We start from the raw sequence: 24,578 nt of genomic DNA on the forward strand, positions 1-24,578 counted from the left end.
GTGCCTATCATGGGACCCAGGCCTCATCTTCCTTGTCTGCTCCTCTGCCAGGCCCTCGTGTCCCACAACAACCTGGTTGGTGCGTCTGTGGCAGATGCCCACAGATCTGGAGAAGAGGTGCTGTGGCCAACAACCAGACTCTTGTGTCTCCATGCTACCACACATAGATGCTTACATGTTGCGCCTCGCCAGGAAGATATGGGATGTCATCCGGGCCGTTGTTGACCTTCCTAACCCAGACAACAATTTTGATATGCAGCCTATAGACAATTTGTTGTGTGGCAGTATGGAACACTTGGACATAGACACAGGGGGTGCATTCCATTTGGCCAAAATGCGTCCTCTCCTCCGTCCTCGTCTCCTCGCTGACTCTGCATCCAAAAATGAGCTGCCATCATGAAGGACGTTCCAATTGGTCAAAAAACGTATGAAGGATCCTTCAAGTCTCCTCGGGTGCATTGTCTTGTGTCTCCTCCTCCGTCCTCGCGACCTCGTCTCCTCGCTGACCCAGCATCCAAAAATGAGCCGCCATCATCAAGAATGTTCCAATTGGTTAAAAGATGCATGAGGGATCCTTCAAGTCTCCTCGCCTCCGTCCTCCAATAAGGCGTGGTCGGAGGATACTCAGGTGTATCCTCGATGCGGAAATAATGAGTTAAGTCAAATAACCATTGGCACGTGCGGATATAAGCCATACCATCAGAAAACGTGCGGACATTGGCAGAAAAAAAATCCACAGGTGTAAGTAGCCCCAACTTGTTATATATTTTTCAAACAGAAATAGCATAGGTTTTAAATGATAGCCGAATATTTGTTAATGAAGGGTTATACGTTAAATGTCCATATACTGACAGATCTGTTGTATCCGAATCCGGCCCAGCACCTCATTTTATTTGGCCCGCGAGAGCTTGCAAAGAATATAATTTGCGCAATACAATTCTATGCTGCGTTAAGGAAATACGGTGTCCATAAACTACATGTCCCAGAATGCATCCCGATTTTGGGACAGCATAGGAAAGCCCTGTGTTCCACAGACTTTTCTGGAAAATATAGGCCTACATTGATGTGGGCGGAGATAATCGGCCTTTTCCGGACATGTTTGGACCTGTGTTGAGGTGGAAAACTGACTTTTCTGGACGTATTTGGACCATGTGTGCAGGTGCACAGAGATTCCCGGTGAGTGTACAGTGATATCTGGTAATTTGCGACAGTAGCCTGACATTTAACGAGGGGTGTACAGTGACAGAAATCTCCGGTACACAAAAGTTGTGCGTTCTCGGGGAATTACGAATATGTGGCGGCCCGAATATCTCCTGGCACGTCGCCAGACATGTCCGGTTACAGTGCGTTTCCGTACGCGTGTACAGAGATGTACAGGACGGAAACGTAACGTTTCGTCAAATGAATAAAAAAAAACGTCGATTACCATGGCAACGGTAGAAGCTTCGAAGCATTCGGGTCAGCCCTAGTTGACGCAGAGGGAAGGCAATTTAATGAGAGATGGGAAAGCGAATACATGTTTGTGAATACATGTTATTTGTAACGAGGCAGTGCCAAAGGAATACTTATTAGGAATAGTTATTCATTATTAAGTTATTACTAAAACCAATAATAATCGAATGCAGAGACAATTATGTAATATGATAACAAGTAGATACATTTATAATAGTCTTACATTTACAACCGGCCCTTTGAGGGCAACCATAATGCTGATGTGGCCCGGGATGAAATTGAGTTTGACACCCCTGTTGTAGGATGTCAAACTTTTTCCAAATAAGTAAATGATCTTAAGGCTTGAATGTGATTATAGGGACAGACCAGGCCAGCTGATCCTTCAGCGCATAGAGAGGGTGAGTGGGGGGCAAGTAACGTGAATGTTAGCTATATGGAGTTATTTTATAGGATTTATCATTAATATGAATGACATTCCATGATCTAATAAGCCTGAATGAAATCCGTTCATTAGGACATAGGCATAGCCTATAAATGCACATGCGACGGCTGCAGCTGGCCCTGGTTCTCCCTCATGCATGAGGCTACCGGCGGGAGGCCATCGGCGCTCCCTCCCGCTTTAACAGACTCATGTGGAGGACCAGCAGCCGGAGTCAGCCGCTGTGCGCTCCACATCCAACCCTGATCCCAGTCCCCCTGACGAGCAACCAGGGCCATCAGATGCTGCTGCCCGCTCCCATGTGTGACCTCCGCGGGTCCTCCGGCAGCCAAGAGGCGAAGAGGAGAGGGAGCTGCTGGGGTTTCTCCGGGAAGTGACCGAGGACGCACGGGCTGAGCAGCAGACAGAGCGATTTTTAACTATATTAGACAATTTTATTTTATATTTTTTTTATATAAAAAAATTAATAAAATGGCAATTTCTCTGCCTTTTAGGCGTAGCCTACCTCTGTTTCCATTCTCACCATATTCATAACCTTGGTCACGGTGCGTAATGACCGTTGCCATGACAGCACATATTTTCATCATAAAGGCTGGTATGTTTGTCTTTTGCTGGAATCAGTTCTGTGTCTTCTCTGGATCACCAGTTGGTTTGCTGCATTTGTTTGATGTGTCTCTCATTCAGTATTCATCATGCTTGTGATTTGTGTTTGTGTGTGTTGCCATGGAATTTCTCTTCGGGAGAATAAATTCTTACTGAACCTCATTTACAGCATTTCATTGTTTTAAATCGCACATTTTGCTCTTACAGCTAGATCTATGGTTATTTGGGAATTTATTTATTTATTTAGTTAGGAATAAAAAGAAAGCACTTTGATTCATTGCCAGTGAGATGTCAAACAGCCCACATGATCGTTGTCTAATCCAAGTCGCATAAAGGATAAAAGTTGGACAATTTGTGTAGCACCTTTCTTATCAGTGCTACAAAGTGCTTCACAAAATTAAAAAGTAGCATACAGCAAACAGAATAACAAAAAAAAAAAAAAAACTGAATAAAAACAGAAATCAGGAAACGGGACGCTTTTTAGGCATCAGGATTTTTTTCTGTGTTCTACATCCATGAAGTAGACAAGGCATTAGATGCTGGCATAATTTAGATGAATTAAACATTAATCTGAACATTGTTAAACGTTTTTATGTGGATAAAACGTGAGCCTTAGAATAATTTTGACAGATAGAAAAAAAAAAAAAGAAATTCTCAAACAGTAATATTTACAGTGCCAGGTAAGACTAAATAATGGATTTTGCATGAATTTGAGTGTGCAAAGATAGACACAAGGTGTGGCCTCCAAAGCTGGGTTAGTGTTCAGTAGGGTAAGGTAGGAGTGGCTGTGCAGAAGGCCTCCATCTTGTGCGGTGGTGGACCTTGCCCTTTTGAAAGAATATCAAAATTACATATCTGACCGCAGCATTTCACTGAGAGTGTTTTGATCTCTGAAAAGTGAACTTACAGTATTCATGGAAACCACATAACAATCAAAAGCATGACTAAAATTGTTACTGTGTTAAAAAAATGCTATGACATCAAATTACAGGAAAAGTACATATCAGTACAAACATGGGCACATGTAAGCATATTTTCCAAAGCTATGTAAGAAGCCATGCAATGCAGTGGTAGGCCTAGCAAAGCTTAGCCTGCCAGCAAGTTATGCTCACCTGTCAGAGTCTCTGAAGGGAGAGTGGAGGCAGGAGGCGCAGCCATGGTCTGCAATCCAGGTTTCCGGGGAGTGGATGTTATTAGGCGATCCTAACTGCAAAAAATACGTAGCTCGTAAAAAAAAAAAAGCATCGTAACGGCAGTTGTGTTACTGTAACCTAAATTAGTTTCCTTGAAATTACAACTGTGCTAGTGAGCTAGATCTATATCGCTACCTAGACACAGGATGGCGTTAGCATCCCGGCTAATAATCACCTCCGTATGAATGATCGCCATATCGAAGGAGATTATTCATGTAGAGGCCAAAATTGGAGTTTCCAGTAACGACTACCATGCAAAATAGTATAAAACATCAGGCTGTACTGTTACGGCAGGAACCTACAGACAGCAACATTCGCCCACTAACGTTACCTCCTCTAGCTTCAGGCTGAGTGACTGTAGCTCTGAAAGTTATTGGAATCGCAGCAGTTTCCCTCACCGAGAACGTTTAGACCCACGGCAGCTCAAGAAGGCTCAAATGTGTATTCTAACGTCTTGCCCCTCTTTCACATACCCACAACGTAGCTAGTCAAACCCGCTTCCAACCGGTACAGATCGGTTTGTCTCTGCTTTTGCTTCTAACCAGCTATGATGTTAGCTCTGCTAGCTTTGTCTCTACCAGCAGGCTACTACATTGACTAGCTGTTACTAACTATCACAGCTGCTTACCTATTACAACGTACTGTTTACATTATTAAAAATGGAGCACGGTCACTCAAAATAAAAGCGCAAACCAATGCTACTGTTAGGGTTGCCAACTGTCCCGTATTAGCCGGGACATCCCGTATTTGGGTCAAAAGTGGTTCTTCCCGTACGGGACGTCATTTGTCCCATATTTGAATCATTAAAAAAAAAAAAAAGAATTACATGCATAATCCCTTTAAATCTGGCCTGGGTGCTGTGTGGGAACGGCGCTAGGGGGCGCTCAGTTGTTGAGAAACCCCATAAGGCCTACGTGTACTCTCGCCTCGTCCTCTTTCCTTGTCTGGAAAAAATGGAAATTCGGGGCCTCCGAAAAAGAAAAGACTTTGTGCATACAATAAACAGTGGGAAGAAAAGTATAATTGGGTTAAACCCGTTAGTGGTGATTTGTCCAGAGCCTTCTGCACATTGTGTCGTCGGGAGTTTTTAATCAGCCATGGAGGAGAGAACGACCTGAAACAACATGCTGCCACAGAAATCCACAAGAGGACTACACAAGCTAAAGGTGCATCTAGCATTAGCAAGTTCTTCGCCACGACTACTACCGAAAATGACAAAGTTGCTGCGTGTGAGATTTCATCTGTATATCATACAGTTAAACACGGACTGAGCTACAACAGCATGGACTGTCTCAATAAGCTTAACAGTGCAATGTTTAATGATTCCAATACTGCGAAGAAAATCCACTGTGGAAGAACCAAAGCCGAGATGCTAACAGCCAACGTACTTGGTCCAAAAACTGTACGAGATATTCTGAATGATCTGTCTCCAACCAAAGGTGAGCAGGAGCCGGTCTATTTTTCAGTCGCCACAGATGCCTCGAACAAGGGGAACCGAAAAATGTTTCCTGTGTGCCTAAGATACTTCAATCCATCTGACGGAGTACAGTGTAAACTACTTGATTTTTATGAAGACGGTGATGAATCGGCCAATGGCATCCACCGAGCTATAATGGATTGTTTAAGAAAATATCAACTTAAGACAGAGTGTATCACATCCTATGCTGCAGACAATGCGAATGTCAATTATGGCAAGCATCACTCTGTTTACCAGTTATTGCACAGTGAAAACAGTCACATTTTGAAAGCAAATTGCCCAGCCCATGTAGCTCACAATTCTTGTAAACATGCATGTGATCAGCTGTCAGTGGACATAGAGACAGTTGTCTTGAAGATTTACAGCCACTTCTCAGTATCTGCTTCTCGGCGAGAGGAACTTTGTAGTTTTTTCGCCTTTGTGGACATTGAGTGGAGAGAAATTCTGCGTCACGTCTGCACTAGATGGCTGTCACTGTATCCAGCTGTTGATCGTCTCTTACAAAGCTGGCCAGCGATTACGGCATACTTCAGGTCACGTGGGGAGGCCTGTCCTGTGGTGCTGAAGAAGATTTTTGTGGATGATGAGGAGAAAGCTGGCACAGTTGAAATATACCTGTGTTTTTTCCAAAATGTGGGACTTGTCTTTGACCAGCTTGTAAGGAAGCTAGAAGAAACCCAACTCTGCATCTCTGATGTTTACGAGGAAATCAGCAAATTCAAAGCAACAATGCTGCAAAGAAAAGATGACAGCTTTTGGGGATTCCAGACCAGACAGCTGATGGAAAAAATGCTGCCTACGGAAAAGGCCAAAGTGAAAGAGGACTTAATGGGATTCTACGACTCTGTCATTGCATACTTTGACAAGTGGTTTGATTTATCCTCAGACAATGTGATGATGAAGCTTAAACCAATTGGCCTCTTTGAAAAACTCACTTTCTCTGACTTGGAGGAGGTGGCGGTCGCCCTCAAGTTGACTGACACAGTCAACATGGACAAACTGTACGAGGAATTCTGCGCTAGCCGGGAAGAAATCGAAACAGCACGACAGGACCCCACAAAATCGACCAGCGAGAAGTGGATGGCTGTTTTTCAGAAAATCGGAAAAAGAGAACTTGACTAACTTGTTCTTGATCATGTCATTTGTTCTCAGTGTGCCCGGTTCAAACGCATTTGTGGAGAGGATTTTTTCACTCATGGCCAATAAGTGGACAGATGCAAGAAACCGTTGCAGCACAGACCTGATCAAAAGCGAGCTTCAAATTTCGGTGAACATTAATATGCCCTGCAAAGACTTCTTTCTTGCCGTGCAGAAGGACAAAGAGTTGTTGGATGCTGTTAGGAGCAGCAAGAAGTATCCATGGAGAAAATAGGTGAGTAGGCTACCTCTCTATACAAAGCATCATGTAGGCTGTTACTATGGTTACCCCACCCTCTAGTCCCTCCTGTCCCGTTTTGCTGGGATAGAATGTTGGCAACCCTAGCTACTGTGCTGATGTACAAACGTGCTACCAGGCTACTTGCTAACACAAAGCCGTTCAATACACTTGCGCCCGTTTAAGTTTATTACTACCAACATATATAAGTCACACCACAAGATAAAATAGCTAGATAATATAGCAAAATAACATAACTAGTTACCTGTCCAGAAGAAATTCAGCAAGCTGGGCGTCCATCTTCAAAACTTCAAAACAGTAATGACACCCTCCCGGAAGAGCTCTCCTGATTGGTTGAGGATAACCGTGAGCTGTGAGATTTTGGCCAATGGCTGTGATTTTGGCCAATGGCTGTGATTTTGGCGATTCAGAAAATAGAGGGTGGGACAGACACAGAGGCCTGATTTTCTATCAGAGTGCTTGAATTATAGATAGAGGGAGGTGTATGACATAATTATATGACATTTTGGCCAAATAACAGTAAAATAAAGTTGCCTACCCTAGCTTTAATACAGTGGCAACACTTCACTGCAATGACCAACCACGGCCAACAAGCATGGGTATCAAAGGGGTGCGTTTAGTGATGTTGACAACTTCATCCAGTTTCCTCGTGCATAAACAACTGCTATATCAAAAACCAAGTATTTATATAATGGGAAGCAATAAACAGTAAGAATTCCGTTCAGGTTTTCAGTGTTAAAAAACGTGTCCAGGACACTTTCCCTGTCACACAGGTAAGTTAAGCCTCAGCTACACTCAACTCACCTCCATACATTCCAACACGATAAACTCCATTCAAAATCTGGCACTAACCCGTTTTGTAAACTCTCGCTTATTGGCGCAAGTGCAAAGACTTACCCTATAAAATATGACTCGAGACTTTAGTTTAGGCAGTGATCTAGTGAATCTATCTAGTTTCACTCAAGTTGACTTTGTTTACGTTAACCGTTAGCTAAATTAGACGACTCGCTGTTATGGCATACTAGCATTTTACGCTAACGTTAGCATAACATTAGCTTACTAGCTATTGAGATTGATAAATGGCTATCGAGATTGGTAAACGTAAGCAATTTATTGTTTTACTGTGTGGCAAACTAGTTTCTTGCTAGCAAAAATGTATTTTCTCCTCGCACACGCGCTCTCCTCCCACTCACTCTCCTACCACCGTGTGTGTGTGTGTGTGTGTGTGTGTGTGTGTGTGTGTGTGTGTGTGTGTTACATGTGAATGTATTGTGCAATTCTTGTTTCTTGACCATTGATATGGTCTGTTTCTCTCTTAGCCGGATGCCCAAGCTTTCCCATTCAGGAGACAACTTCAACAAGACAGAAACTGCCCTGCAGTGATCAACATAGCACAAATAATCTGTTTTCCTGGTTTTAAAGTAGCCTAAAGAATAATTTGTTAATAGTAAATAATCAATAAACTAATATGACTAACTTTGAACTTTGACAGGACTTAATGATTACAGACCCGTTGCCCTGACCTCTGTGGTGATGAAGTCATTTGAACGCCTTGTGCTGTCACACCTCAAAAACTTCACTGACCCACTCCTGGACCCCCTGCAGTTCGCCTACAGAGCCAACAGGTCTGTAGACGATGCAATAAACATGGCCCTCCATTTCATCCTCCAGCACCTGGACTCCCCAGGAACCTACGCCAGGATCCTGTTTGTGGACTTCAGCTCAGCCTTCAACACAATCATCCCGGCTCTGCTACAGGACAAGCTCTCCCAGCTGAGTGTGCCTGACTCCACCTGCAGGTGGATCACAGACTCTGTCGGACCGGAAGCAGCATGTGAAGCTGGGAAAACACGTCTCTGACTCCCAGACCATCAGCACCGGTTCCCCTCAAGGCTGCGTTCTTTCCCCTCTACTCTTCACCCTGTACACCAACAGCTGCACCTCCAGTCATCAGTCTGTCAAGCTCCTGAAGTTTGCGGACGACACCACCCTCATTGGGCTCATCTCTGGTGGGGATGAGTCAGCCTACAGGCAGGAGATCGACCACCTGGACCACCTGGGCTCCATCATCACCCAGGACCTCAAGTGGGAGCTGAACATCAGCTCCCTCACCAAAAAAGCACAACAGAGGATGTACTTCCTGCGGCAGCTGAGGAAGTTCAACCTGCCGAAGATGATGATGGTGCACTTCTACTCCTTCATCATTGAGTCCATCCTCACCTCTTCCATCACCATCTGATACTCTGCTGCCACTGCAAAGGACAAGGGCAGACTGCAGCGTATCATTCGCTCCACTGAGAAGGTGATTGGCTGCAATCTACCTTCCCTCCAGGACCTGTACGCCTCCAGGACCCTGAGTCGAGCAGGAAAGATTGTGGCCGACCCCTCCCACCCTGGACACAAACTTTTTAAAACGCTCCCCTCTGGCAGGAGGCTGCGGTCCATCAGGACCAAAACCTCACACCACAAGAACAGTTTCTTCCCGTCTGCAGCTGCCCTCATCAACAAGCCCCGGGACCCCCACTGACACAGACCCCTATCCCCCCCCTATACTCCATACCTTTGCATATGCTCTGGTAAATATGTTGCACATATACCCATAAGAGTTATATTGCACATATACATTGTACATATTTTTATATTTCTTATTATATTTGTATTATATTTTTATTTTATAATTATTATTATTATTATTTTATTTTATTATTTTTCTCCACGTTTATGTTTATTGTATGCACCTCCATACCAAAGCAAATTCCTTGTACTGTGAAAACTTACTTGGCAATAAACTTGATTCTGATTCTGAACTGATTTGTTCCAAATGTGTCCATCATCCACAATCAAGCCTAATACAAATTGGGGCAATTGTCAATTTACACCACTAAATGTCAGCAAAGAGCCACTTTCCAGTCAGCAGGATGACAGAACAGTCCATATCTTATTTAATGGGACAGATACTGGTGTGTAACCAGTACAGAAATAACTGGACCAGTACTGTACCTGTACTGGTCCTATTGGTACAGTACCAGTACTACTAAATCTACTACCCAGTCTGCATTTAGATAAGTGCTATATAAATAAAGCTTATTATTATCATTATAATGAGGATTATTTTCATCGTTATTATTATTATTAGTAGTAGTAGTATTAGGTGGATTTCACATTGTAGGAATAGTTTTGTAAACTCAGACATTTGAGTTATACATATAGTTCTTGAGGTGCCAAAAGGTGTGTGCGTGTGTGTGTGTGTGTGTGTGTGTGTGTGTGTGTGTGTGTGTGTGTGTGTGTACAGTATGTGTGTTGACATCTCTTCTTCCTGACTGAGCTCTACCTCCTCACCTCCTCTTACAGGGTTTTTTTTTTTTTATCTGTAACAAGTCAAGGTTGGGTCCAGTTTCACAATGACACAAAGATCTAATTAATAATTAGTTCTTTCATTAATGATCAGTTTATTAATTAATAATCAGTTTATTACAATGTGATCTCTAGTCGATTAGCCTGCCTTCATCTCTTCTATGGAGAATACAGAAATATTAGCAAACAGCTGATAGCATATTGTATACATTGAAAACAGTAACATCAGAAAACATTGTTTATAGCACATTACATAGAATACAGTATCATTAGTAAACAGCTTATAGCATTTTACATAGAAACACTGCTGATACAACAATGTGATGTATGTTGTCTTACCATCATAAAAATAATTTACTGTATACAGTATATATATCACCATACATCACTGTATGGCAGCAGTCCATGTAAACTAATAGATTAAATACATTTCCAGTAATGCAACTTATTATTTAGATGCTTAACAAAGAACAGACATGATTTGAAGAAAATTATTTTGTAAACCATGATATAGTTTGACAGTGTATACAGTAGTGTCCATAGAGGAGTGATGTAGTTTGATAGTCTTCAGTTATAGAGTGTATTTAGCTCTTGATGACCATGTTGTTGTGGTAAAAACAAAGAGAGGCAGGTACAAAATCACTTCCTGTTCACTTCCTTTCAGCAGTGCCACAGGCCTCAGCTCCAGGAAGATGCTGGTTATTTCTGTAAGTCTCCAATTTAACAAACAGAGGATACAACTGTGATTGGCAGCCTGGCAATGACTGACAGGCTGACCCACCTCTGAACGTGACTGAGTGATAAATTACCACCCGTTTACATGTGTGATGATAAATTACCACCCGTTTACATGTGTGACTACTAGCCACTACTAATGCTAGCTGCTACTAGCTATGTTAGCTAGTGTGCTAATCAGATATGTTAACAACAAGACAGTGATGGTTAGCTGACCAGATACTACCGTTAGCTAACTCACGAGCTGACATTATCTAAACACAAAATCAATCAGATGGATCAATGATGAAATGATCAGTTCAGTCAAAAACAGCACAGAAATTAACCGTCTGTTCAATTCTCTCTCACTCTCTCACCTCCCCTGTTTTCCCCCATTTGCTCCATCAGGTTTAGTTTAATTGTAATTTAATGCATCTTGCAGCTATGCCTGGTTGTTCTACTGTGGTTCCACCATGTTGTGGTCTGTTGTTTAGATTCTGGTGTCAGTTGTGTCTTTGCTTGTCATCTTTCTTGATTTTGTTTCTTGCTCTCATTCATTTTGAGAGGAGATGCTTTATAAGCCCCTTGTGGGTTTTTTTTCTCATTTGCATGTCTTCTTCCTGTGTTTTTATCACTGTGGTTTTGTCACTTCACTTATGTGTTATCAAATCAAATTCGACCTGTTTCCTAGTAGCTGCTGCAGAGAAAACCACGACACTCCGATATATAGTCACACATATGAAGAACAGGGCAGGTTTTATATGGTGTGACTGATAAAATTCAGCGTTGATCTCATATCACCGAGAATGGGGGGCACATCTCCACAATGGCTGCTCTGTAAGTAGAATCTGTGTGGGTGTGTGAGAGAGAATGTGTGTCGATGTGTTTGCCCCATTCTTCAAAAATATTTTTTACGACATTTCTGCTTTGTTGGGTGGCACTAATAGGTAATAGAGGGGATGATATGCATGAAAGACAAGATGGACTTTATTGATCCCCAGGGGGAAACTGGGCAGCTAAGAATAAGCTATAGATAATAAAAAACAATGCTGATGAGTGACTAGTCAGAGCTTTGGTCTGGGGTCAGTGCTGTTTCTCAGATCACAGAGGATTAGATGGTAAATTGGTGTAGTCACATTTATGAAAGGCAAACATCAGTCCACTACCAGCTGATTTTTGGAGTCTGAGAGCTACAGTGGCAGCCACTATAGAAAGCCTCCTTAATGTATTCATCCTGTATTAGTACTGCAGTTACACAGTATAGCCAAATTAATATCCTGTAACACAAAGTACAATTCATTTGAAGGATGGAAGATATTATAGATGTTTTGGGTGCACTACAGCACTGGGTCTTTCAGTTTTCTAAGTTGTCTAACTATGTGCAAAACCTCAAACCAACCTGAGTCTCATTTCTCTTTAGTGCATCCTCTCTTCTCTGAATACGAACCTCTGCCATCAGGAAGTGCAAATCAAACCGCTTGAAGCTATCGTTTGTTCCAGCCTCCATCAAGCTGCTGAACTCTAATGCTAAATCTTAGTGCAATAGAGCAATGTGCAATAAATACACAAGCACTTTAGCACTTAGCACTTTTGCACTTTAATTCCTAGTTTCTTTTTTAAGCAGTCGTGCTGTCAATGTCAAATGTATGTCTTTATGATGATTTTTATGTGAAGCAACTGTTTCAAACGCTTCTCATATTTTGTGATTTTTTTTTTATGTGAAGCAACGGATTGTAGCACTGTGCCCAAGACAAATTTCCCCTCGGGGACAATAAAGTTTACTCTCTCTCTCTCTCTCTCTCTCTCTAGTGCTGACCATGTTGCTGTGCTGCAGACCCACACAAGGTTGGTACACTTCACCCATGACAGTCCCAAACAGTTATGATTGGCATTTTGTAGGAAACACTGATAGAAAGCTAGGGTTTTGGATAGTTTGGGAATTTGGACAGAGTTTAGGGTGAGACCTGACACTGATGTGATTGACATTTACAACGAATATTTTGTGTGCGCCTCGGCCATTGAGTTCTATGGAGAGAGGTTTTCAGTCACTGACCTTTCAATGCACAGCCAATGGCTTTACAGTAGGTGATTGTAATAATAATAATAACTTTATTTGTATAGCACTTTTCTAAAAACAATGTTTACAAAGTGCTTTACATACAATAAAATCCAACAGCAGCAATAAAAGAAAATATTGTAGTACTAATAGGCTAGTAATAATAGTAATTATTGTAGTACTTGTGGAGAACATTCTCCCAACTTGTCTTTGAGAGAGCAATCTTCTCATGGACAGAAGAACAAAGAACATCTTTACAGTTAGAGATGGACTCACCGGCGTCGGACACGCCCCCACAGCCAGCAGGCTAATTTAGCAAAGCAACTGATGCTAATGGTAACATGTGACTACTAGCCACTGCCAACACTAACTGCTACTAGATACATTAGCTAGTGTGCTAATCAGATGTGCTAACAAGACAGTGATGGTTAGCTGACCGGATGCTATGTTAAGCTAGCTAACAAGCTGACATTATCTAAACACTAAATCAGTCAGATGGATCAGTGATGAAATGATCAGTTCAGTCAAAAACGGCACAGAAATTAACCCCCCTCTGCCCTCCTTCCCCCCAATTACCACCAGCCCCTCTGACTGTGAGTCCCAGTAGATCTCAGTTTTTTCGTGGAGAGTTTCTCTCTCTGAGCTGTGAGGAGGACGACAGCTCTGCTGGATGGACGGTGAGGAGGACGACCAGAGGAAAGACAACTGAGTGTGGAGTTGACTGGGGAAAATCAACAGGTTCTTCCTGTAACATCAGTTATGCAGTCCAAACAGACAGTGGAGTTTACTGGTGTGAGTCCAGAGAGGGAGCAACCAGCAACACCGTCAACATCACTGTCACTGGTAAGTCCATACAGCATTTAGCGAATAACTAAATAAATGCATATTCATTATCAATGTCTATCTGTTTCTAAATGGATTAAATCATGTAGTGTGTCTCTGTGTTCAGATGGTATTAGTATTGATGAAGCTGTCTGTAAATGGATTAAATCATGTAGTGTGTCTCTGTGTTCAGGTGGTATTAGTATTGATGAAGCTGTCTGTAAATGGATTAAATCATGTAGTGTGTCTCTGTGTTCAGTTGTGATCCTGCAGAGTCCTGTCCTTCCTGTGATGGAGGGAGCTGCTGTGACTCTGAACTGTACAACCAAGACTCCCTCCAACCTCCCAGCTGATTTCTATAAAGATGGCTCCCTCATCAGGACCGAGCCTACAGGACAGATGACCATCCACCATGTTTCCAAGTCTGATGAAGGCCTCTACAAGTGTCACATCTCTGGTCTTGGAGAGTCTAAGAGTCTGAGAGTGAGAGGTGAGGACGTTACTCTGGTGGGACTTTTTATAAACACTTTGTTAGAGCCATTTCTTGAAAGCTTTTATAATTTCCTATTCTTTTCAATTATTTCAATGTAAATAGTTTGGCAGCCCCTAGTGGTAGTTTTTGGTGCTAAACCAAACGTATGGCATCACCTGACCTCACAGAAGCCCCTTAATTAAGGCAGGTGTGCTGAAATGGGAACTGTGGAAGACACTGTGAAGACACAGTCTTTAACCGCCACGTGTTTTGGTTATTTTGTTTGATTTAATCTTAGTTTGTTTGATGAATTAGTTTATTCCCCACTGGTTTTTGATTGGTTTTATTTTTGGGAATGTTTGTTTGGGGTTTTGGTTTGGTTTCATCTATGACACGACAGTCAGCCGAAACAGTTTATAGCCTAACCCAACAATTATCGGTAGCCATTCAAACCCCTGGACCACCCGAACTCCGTGGATCATCAAACTGTAAATAACTACCAGTTAACTTCAACACAGCACGTTGATCATGTCATGGCGTCTGTGGGCGGCAAGCCGCAATATAGTTGAAGACTCTCAACAATATGACATGAATGGAAGAAAAGAGTTAACGTCAATGTGGAAAGCAAATAAGAATTAACTATGAAGTGTGGATGACGACTCTTTATGGAAATAAAAGGACTGAATTTGTCTTAAATAATTTCTCTAACTGGACGATTATCACTACGGCTTGCACTGAATTGTTCTGAAGATAATGTGATAAACTGGTGGAATTCTGTGGAACGGATTATACCGTATGGATTGTGGATATTACATTTCTTTTCTACATTCAATCGCTTTGCTGCAGTATTGTGGATGTAACGAATCACGCTACTATTTAAAGTCGGAAACAACGTTATATAAGCCTATTCCTGGCAGTGCGCTCTGCGCTGTACGAGTAAAAGAAACGTAGCCGTGAATACAGAGTTAAGAACGACATTCTGTTCAACCTTGAATCAACTTCTATTCAATCACATTGTTTGATATTTATCTGGGCAAAGTGGAATGTTGGAATTAAGCTACAATGGCTGAGAAAAAAGATAATTCTAAAAATGAAATCGAGCCTATCAATGAGAATGCAGAGGCAGCCAATGAGAAAAGGACTGTCAAGGTTACTGAGAAGGCAGTGGAGGCCCAGCTTACTAAATTGCTAAATGCAAGGAAAGCAAAGCTTGGAAAGTTGACCAGCAAAAGAAATTGTATTGAACCTCTCTTGATTGATTATATAAACATTAAGGAAGTGCAACAACTTAAATCAGTGTTTGATGATCTTATAAGTGAATTCACAACCTTGCATTATTCAACACAAGAAATTATGTCTGAAGAGGAAAAACAGGGTGACCATAATGACTGGTATTTACCCAAGTTGCACTATTTCAAGGATTTCCAAGATGCAGTAAAGAAATGGGTTGTTAAAGCTTCAGCTTGCATTCAAGACACGCCTGAACCTTCCACTGAAACTCGACATAAGGATATTTCTACAGTTTCTGTTGGAATGATTAGTAGATCCAGAAAAGGTAGTCAGTACTCATCCAGCAGCAAGTCCTCTACAGCTTCCTCTGCCCGCAGAAAGGCCGAGGCTGAGAGGGCAGCACTTTTTGCACGAGCTGCTGCTTTAGAGAAAAAACATGCTTTGGAAAGAGAAGAGACAAAGCTACAAGCTGAAAACGAAAAACTAGCCCTTGAAACTGATATTGCTGCAACTACTAAAAGAATACAGACATTGGAAAAATTGGAGGAAAGAGACTTTGCTGTAAAACAAAAGGCAATGAAAGAATGGTCCAACCCCGAGGAAGAATCGGAAAATGATGACGGTGGCAATGATGATGATGGTGAGGATACTAATTATGGAGCAACATCTTCAAAAGAACCCTGCCAATCTCAACATTCATTGAGGGAATTGGATCATGATGCCTCTAGTGGTGAAGGACTGGGAACGCAAAGAAAATCCTCACAAATGGAGTATCAGAGGAGGCCTTCAAGCCACAGACAACACAGATCTCACCACTCAATGAATTTAGGTGGACTCAATTTGAGACATGATGGCCGCTCAGATACAACACAAAATGATGATGTGAAAAGGGGTGAGCTGTTCCAAATTATGAAAAGGCAAAATGAAATCACAGAGCTGTTGATTAAGGAACAGCGACACGCTCTGCTTCCAAGAGAAATCCCAGTGTTCAAAGGAGATCCACTGCAGTACCTCACTTTCATATGTGCATTTGAACATGTTATCGAAGGCAAAACTGACAATTTTTGTGACTGCTTGTTTTTTCTTGAGCAATTTACTGAAGGACGTCCCAAAGAGCTTGTTCGAAGTTGTCAGTATATGGATCCTAAAAGAGGCTACCTGGAAGCAAAAACACTGCTCCAAGATAACTTTGGAAATGGCTTGTTAATAGCAGCTGCCTGCTTAGAAAAGGCTCTTGGCTGGAATGCTATTAAAACAGAAGACAGGAGAGGATTGAGTGACTATGCACTGTTTCTCAAGGGCTGTTGTAACACCATGCAGGATGTGGAATTTGTGGAAGAGATGAATAATCCTTCAAATATGAAAAAAGTGGTATCAAAGCTTCCCTTTAAGCTTCGAGAAAGATGGAGGACAACTGCATATGATCATTACGAGAGGAACTGGTCGCATTGCAAAGGGGAAACAGTGTAAAAACAGAAAGTTCACTCTATACACTGGATCCAATATTACAAGGAGGAGTTCTGAGAGTAGGGGGTAGACAAGATGGGCAAGATGGCTATGCCAGAAGAGAGAAAGCATCCAGCCATTCTCCCGAAAATTCATCATGTTTCCAAAATCCTGCTCAGAGACATTCATAATCAAGTTGGACAGAAATCACATGCTATCAAAACTGAGACAACAGTACTGGATCCCATGTGCAAACACTCTTGCAAGAAAAATAATATCAGAATGCGTCACCTGTCGACGTCTACATGCCAACATTGGAGAACAAAAAATGGCGGATTTACCAAAGGATAGAATTATGCCTGACCATCCACCATTCACTCACTTCGGTGTAGACTACTTTGGCCCAATGGAAGTTAAGAGAGGACGTAACATTGTGAAAAGGTACAGAGTCATATTTACCTGCCTTGCCAGCCGAGCAATACACCTGGAACTGGCTCATTCACTTGATACTGACTCGTGTATCAACGCATTCAGGCGCTTCATTAGTCGGAGAGGCCAAGTCAAAGAAATCCGGTCAGACAATGGAACCAACTTCATTGCAACAGAAAAGGAATTGAAGGATGCCATGAAGGAATGGAACGTCAACAAAATAGAAAAAACACTACAGCAAAAGGGTGTTTCATGGATTTTTAACCCACCCTCAGGTGCACACCACGGTGGGAAAGGCTGATTCGCCTTGTAAAGAAAACGTTGCCATCAGTTTGCAGACAACAAACTCTTGATGACGAGGGACTTCACACAATCTTATGTGAGGTAGAGGCTATACTCAACAGTCGTCCATTAACTACAGTTTCAAAACGACCTTAATGATCTTGAGCCACTTACACCTAACCATCTTCTACAACTCAAGATTCAACCCAACTTGCCACTAGGCCTATTCAAACCGGAAGATCTATATACAAGACGTCGATGGAGACAAATACAATATATCTCAGACTTGTTCTGGACGCGATGGGTAAGGGAGTACTTACCATTGATGCAGCAAAGACAAAAATGGAACCGCATCAGGAGGAATTTCATTGAAGGAGACGTTGTAATGATAGCAGACTCTAACGCTCCCCGCGGGTCTTGGTTGATTGCAAGAATCCTTGAAACCCGACCCGGGGCAAGAGGATTGGTACGATCTGTACAAACACACTGGAACGACCCATAAGCAAATTATGTTTGCTAGTTCCAGCGTCTGAGAACAGAGAGACTGTATAATGGACTTAAGTCATTCAAGTGGATTCTCACAATGACTTTAAAAGCTTTATATTTAAGGAAAGAAATATTTTGTTTTATGGCTCTAATTATTTTGTTTATTGTTAAGCTCAATGGCCATAACAATAGGGGCCGGTGTGTTAGAGCCATTTCTAGAAAGCTTTTATAATTTCCTATTCTTTTCAATTATTTCAATGTAAATAGTTTGGCAGCCCCTAGTGGTAGTTTTTGGTGCTAAACCAAACGTATGGCATCACCTGACCTCACAGAAGCCCCTTAATTAAGGCAGGTGTGCTGAAATGGGAACTGTGGAAGACGCCGTGAAGACACAGTCTTTAACCGCCGCGTGTTTTGGTTATTTTGTTTGATTTAATCTTAGTTTGTTTGATGAATTAGTTTATTCCCCACTGGTTTTTGATTGGTTTTATTTTTGGGAATGTTTGTTTGTTTGGGGTTTTGGTTTGGTTTCATCTATGACACGACAGTCAGCCGAAACAGTTTATAGCATAACCCAACAATTATCGGTACCCATTCAAACCCCTGGACCACCCGATCATCAAATTGTGAGTAACTACCAGTTAACTTCAACACAGCACGTTGATCATGTCATGGCATCTGTGGGCGGCAAACCGCAATACAAATTTATAAATACAAATCTTAGCTTGTCTAGCTTTGACATTTCCTCCATACTGAGTTTTGTGGTTTAGTTTCTCTTTTGATGTAATTTAGTTGTGTCTGGATCTCATCTTTATATTTTCATTATTTGTTCCTTTTGAGGTGGGACTTTTTACAAGCCCCTTGTCTTTTTTTATTATTTTTGTGTGTACAGAGTTGTTAAACTGACAACAGTTGATCTATGCAACTGTTTAATAAACTACAAATTAGACTGAACAGAGTGTTCAACAATGAAGGTGTGAACATATTTTTCAGTATTTTAACAAGCTTTGGTCGAGGATTTTCTCTCATCCAGATGTTCACCTGTGTGCTTCTCTCTCCTTAGCTCTCCCCACTGCCACAGCTCCACCCACTTCCTCAGCTCCGCCCCCTCCCACAGCTCCCCTCCTACCTATTGCCAGACTGGTCTGCCACCTAGTGGTGTTCTGTCCTTACTTCATCTCAACTCTCCTAATGCTGTCTTTATATCGCAACAGACCTCGAGGTAAGTAACTAAAAAGTAGCTAAATAACTAACTGACTAACTAACTAAATTACTAGCTAGCTAACTAAATTACTAACTGAATGACTATCTACCTAGTGGTGATTTATTTTTATTGCATCTCAACTCTCTTAATACTGTTGTATATTGCAACAGGCCTGGAGGCAAGAGACTAAATAAATAACTAACTAGCTAACTAACTAAATTACTAGCTAGCTAACTAAATTACTAGCTAGCTAACTAAATTACTAGCTAGCTAACTAAATTACCAACTAAATGACTATCTACCTAGTGATGATCTATTTTTTTTGTTTTTTTGCATCTCAACTCTCTTAATGCTGTTGTTATATTGCAACAGGCCTGGAGGCAAGAGACTAACTAAATGACTGACCAAGTAGCTAACTAACTAAAAAACTAAATGTATATGGTGATTATTTTCACTGCATCTCAACACCTAATTCCATTTACTGTATATCCTGAGACAGGCCTGGAGATAACGGACCAACTAACTACTATAAATGACAATCTATCTTTCTAGTGATGATCTATATGTACTGCATCTGAACTCTTCTAATGCAGTTTATTCTATATCCTAACACAGGCCTGGAGGTAACAGATTAGCTAACGAACAAACTAACTATCTAGTAGTTTAGTCTCTAGCTGGGAGACTAATTAACTGACTACTAACTAACTAATTAACTAGTGGTGTTCTGTCCTTACTGCATCTTGACTCTGCTAATGTAGTCTATACACTGCCACAGGCCTGGAGGTCAGTGACTAAACAACTTTACAAAAAACAGCTGAACACTAACTGAATCCATCAGTCAGTTAATCAGTCAATCAATCAATAAATCAAACACTATCATTATTAGTTTCAATACGTTTTTGGTGTTGATTTCTGACTCCATCAGTTCTGTTCATGTTAGCGGTGGATAAATTATCTAATTATCTAAATTCTCCTTTAACTCTGCTCTGACTGCAGGAAATGCCCCGCCTCCCGTCTCCATGGCAACAGCCGCACACAACCAGGCTGATGACGGATCGGAAGACGAGTATGATGACATCACTGCCGATGTCACCACCGAGCATCACTTCTGAGACGAACGGAAGACAGACTATACATACTATATACTTACTGGTCTACTGGAGTTCAGCCGGGACGAGCTGGAGCCAGCACTTCACCCCAACCCATCAACAGTTTTACTGGTAACAGAGTTATGTTAAAAGAGGGCCCCAAAATGTAATATTTAAAATATTAAATCTGACATTTCCCCACTTGAATTGCAGTGCTTTATGTCTGCAGTTCACTACCAGTTGAGTTGCTGTGCTCTACTTAACTTGCAGCACCACCAACCAGTCTAACCAGTTTCATCCTGTCCTCAGCCTCTCTGGCAGCTTTCATTCTGGACTCTGGGGGGTGATGAGGGACCAGAGGAGCCAGTAACTGTGATTCAAGATATTCCTTATAAAGAAGTATTTTTTATATTTCTGCTTGTGTTGTAGTTGGTGCAGAGACATTAAGTCCTGTGTCGCGTAGAGTCCTGGCAAGTGAGACAGCAGCAGGACTAGCGTGTGTCTGTGTGTGTCTGTGCTGCACAAATCTACACATTCTCTCTGTCTGTCTGTGTGTTTTGTCTGTGTTTTTTTCTATATCAGCTACTAGAAAACTAGGCCATGTAACCGCAACCGTAGTCTATTAAGAGCTCTTATCATACAAGGGTGTGTGTGTGTGTGTGTGTGTGTGTGAGTGTGAGTGTGAGTGTGTGTGTGAGTGTGAGTGTGAGTGTGAGTGTGAGTGTGATTTATTTCAAAGGTCATTAGCTTAAGTTGATCCTTCAGTGTAAAATCTAAAGCAGCCAGTCTGTAAAAGTTCTCATTTAGTCAAGCAGGAGGACTTTTCAGTTTTACACTGAACTTGATTATTTCATTTTACTGACTGTTTTGCTGTTTCTTTTTGCTGCCTGTTTGTTAAGCACTCAGTAACGTGTTTTGAAAAGCCCTAGAAATAAAGTTATTAACCTCTGTACTAATCTTTAAAAAATACCACAATTTGCTTTAATGTGCTGTGAGTTTTACAACACAAAATGTCATTTTTGTATTTTGTCAGAATAGGTGTCCCATTTTTTGAACGATGTTTAAAAGAATGAAAGTAGCCAACCTACATGCCTCACAGTCCTCATTTGCAGCTGGTATCAAAATGCGATCTGTATCTGGTGAACTCACCTGGAGAAGAAGAAACGCACACAAGACGCATCACGGCGGCACTGTGATCAGATCCTTCGGACGACCTCTGCAGCCGATCAGAAACACGATCCGCGCAATTTAAGAGGGGAGGCCCGCGATCTAAGTGAGGAAGCCCCGCCCACCGGGTCGAAATGTCACGACTCACTCTGAAGGTTTCCGTCCAATCGGCTTCACAAACAACCGGTCGTCTTTTCCGTTTCCTCCTGCCGACGAGTCGCAAAAAAAGCCGAGCGAGTTCAAGCTGTACGGCATCACATGTGATTATCCGCCATCCGCCATGTTTGTTTCTGTTTGACTCCTCCTCCCCACCTGCTCACCTGGAGGGATGTTATAGACTTCATACACCTACCGTTTGGGATGGGACAATAACCGGTATTACTATAGATTGTGGTAAAAAACAATAACAGTTATGACACTGCCCCTTATTACCAGCTCTCATCTGTCACCACAGATGTTTTATTTCCCCAGAAGGGGGCGCCCTCTAATAAATTGTTGTATTCATGTTGCTGCCTGAGTTAAAGTGGATACAGGACAGCAGCACTTTATCTGAGACTTATTTTACTTTATTTAGCCTATTTAAGATGCTGTTAATTATATATTTTTGGATTGTTTTTATATGTGTTGTTTAAGATTATCCTTACAGTTTCTATAAACTAAACATATTTTATATGCTCAATGTTCTGCAGTCTTACATTAAAACATGTTTAAAAAAAGAGAAATGTCTTGTTATTGATATGATAAAGTACTTGGAGCATATTACAGTACAGTTTTTAAGGTTTTCATCTTATTAATAACTATTGTAATAATCATACAGTGGTGGCCAAAATTATTAGAACACCTGACAGATCTGAAAATATTGACCTTTTTTTTGCCTCCAAAACATGATTTCATTTCATAATGTTCATGAAACATGCAGATGGTTGCTCAGAGCACAACAAATATCAGATGAAGTGAGTCCTAAATGAGAACCTTTATCCACTTTTAACTTTAATATTTGGTATGTCCACCTTTTGCAGCAATTACAGCAGCACATCTCTCTGGCATAGTGTCAATATATTTCCTGAGAACTTCAACACTAATGTTATCCCATGCCTTCTGCAACTCAAGCCAAAGGCTTTCCTTTGAATGTACAATAGATCTGTCCAGTTTATTTTCCAACTCGCCCCAAATTTGCTCGATGGGGTTGAGGTCCGGACTTTGAGGGGGCCAGTCCATCATTTTCAATGTTCCAGCAGATTCCTTCTGTCGCAGGTAGTTCCGGCAATAGTTAGAAGAATGTTTAGGGTCATTGTCCTCTTGGAAAATAAATCCAGGCCCAATAAGACGACTCCCACATGGTACTCCGTGCCTCACCAGAATGTTGTGGTATACTTTTTTATCCATGATGCCATCAATTTTCACTAAGTCACCTGTTCCTGAGGCTGAAATGGCACCCCACACCATAATACTACCCCCTCCGTGTTTAACTGTTGGCAAGAGACACTCATTTTTATATCTCTCCCCCTCCCTCCGTCGAACATACACTCTTCGCTTGTTGCCAAACTGTTCAAACTTGGACTCATCAGTCCACAACACTTTATACCAATCTTCCTTTGTCCATTTCTTGTGTTCTTTTGCAAATTTCAGGTGTTTCACTCTATTTTTCTCTTTCAGTAATGGTTTCTTTGCTGCTATTCTGCCAACAAGTCCTTCTTCTCCCAGTTTCCGAAGCACAGTTCTTGAAGACACTGTTGCACCATTAGTCATTGTGGTGTTGATCTCGTCACGCAGTTCTCGTGAGGTCTTTCTTCGGTCCTTAAGACTGAGAATTTTGAGATGCTTCAATTGTCTGTCTGAAAGTTTCTTTTTTCTACCTCTCCCCTTTCGGTTCTGGTGTGAATTGGTGGCATCATGGATAAGAAAGTATACCACAACATTCTGGTGAGGCACGGAGTACCATGTGGGAGTCGTCTTATTGGGCCTGGATTTATTTTCCAAGAGGACAATGACCCTAAACATTCTTCTAACTATTGCCGGAACTACCTGCGACAGAAGGAATCTGCTGGAACATTGAAAATGATGGACTGGCCCCCTCAAAGTCCGGACCTCAACCCCATCGAGCAAATTTGGGGCGAGTTGGAAAATAAACTGGACAGATCTATTGTACATTCAAAGGAAAGCCTTTGGCTTGAGTTGCAGAAGGCATGGGATAACATTAGTGTTGAAGTTCTCAGGAAATATATTGACACTATGCCAGAGAGATGTGCTGCTGTAATTGCTGCAAAAGGTGGACATACCAAATATTAAAGTTAAAAGTGGATAAAGGTTCTCATTTAGGACTCACTTCATCTGATATTTGTTGTGCTCTGAGCAACCATCTGCATGTTTCATGAACATTATGAAATGAAATCATGTTTTGGAGGCAAAAAAAAGGTCAATATTTTCAGATCTGTTAGGTGTTCTAATAATTTTGGCCACCACTGTATATCGAGATACTTTTTGTCCAAAATAATCTTAATATGTAATTTGCATATCAGCACAGGCCGACTTACCGTACAGTTCAGACAGAAGCAGGAGTGACCAGGGAAACTACCAGTGTGTGTGTAGCGGTCTTAACCATGTGCTCATTCACATAATAAACAGGTGGTAGGATTACCTTGACCCCACCAATACAGGAACATGCATGGGAGGATCTACCAATCAATAACTCCCTGTCTAGGTTCTCATGTTGGTGACTGGGAAGCCACAGGTAGCTCCTCACATGTAAACTGTATACTGTATGTAGCTGAACTGCTGTGGTGAACACTAACACACACGCATAGCCTACACACTTTTGACTCATGAGCCCCGCTTTCAGCACTTACACCCAAAAAACAGAACAAGAGTCTTAACTTGTAATGAAAATATGTTTTCAGCACCTTGTTTTCTCTGTGAATTATGAATGCTAACCAACACAGAATGTAACCCGCTCAGTTTCCACAGCAAAAACAAAATACTCTGCATGGTTCCCTTTAAATGAACATGGTCTAAAATAAAATGATAGAAAACAGAGAAAAACAAAGCCACCTCTTTAGCCTATAGGCTGCTCATCGTTGGTGAGCATGTTGGAGTTCATGTGTACAAATAATAAAAAGTCTACTCACACATTTAGCAGGAGCAGCAAACCTGAGTGAATCCAAATGGATGCAGTGTGTCTGTCCAGGAATACAGACGGTCCGTCCAGGCTCGATGTCCTCTCCTCACGGGGTCCAAACATTTTTTAGGGGAAACAATTTGATCCATGACA

At 41.7% G+C, this 24,578-nt stretch overlaps 1 protein-coding gene across 3 annotated transcripts in view; it reads left to right on the forward strand.

The window, feature by feature from the left end:
• Positions 1 to 11,327: 11,327 nt before the first annotated feature.
• The window catches only part of LOC139649500 (sialoadhesin-like), a 60,709-nt gene continuing 47,458 nt past the window's right edge, over positions 11,328 to 24,578 (forward strand). The window contains exons 1-6 of one of the 3 annotated variants that reach the window (XM_071525919.1): positions 11,328 to 11,465; positions 12,438 to 12,473; positions 13,267 to 13,527; positions 13,766 to 13,996; positions 18,915 to 19,073; positions 20,052 to 21,976. In XM_071525919.1, the coding sequence (XP_071382020.1) occupies positions 11,435 to 11,465; positions 12,438 to 12,473; positions 13,267 to 13,527; positions 13,766 to 13,996; positions 18,915 to 19,073; positions 20,052 to 20,167 (834 nt within the window). In that variant the 5' untranslated portion in view covers positions 11,328 to 11,434 and the 3' untranslated portion in view covers positions 20,168 to 21,976. Of the gene's footprint in view, positions 11,466 to 12,437; positions 12,474 to 13,266; positions 13,528 to 13,765; positions 13,997 to 18,914; positions 19,074 to 20,051; positions 21,977 to 24,578 lie in introns of those variants that run through there. The other 2 variants (XM_071525917.1, XM_071525918.1) reach the window with 2 other exon arrangements.

Source organism: Centroberyx affinis, unplaced genomic scaffold (genome assembly GCF_046629955.1).
Source record: "Centroberyx affinis isolate AG114_WGS23_722 - 3 ecotype Tasmania unplaced genomic scaffold, CSIRO-AGI_Caff_v1 ptg001365l_1, whole genome shotgun sequence".
Classification (NCBI taxonomy): Eukaryota; Metazoa; Chordata; class Actinopteri; order Beryciformes; family Berycidae; genus Centroberyx; species Centroberyx affinis.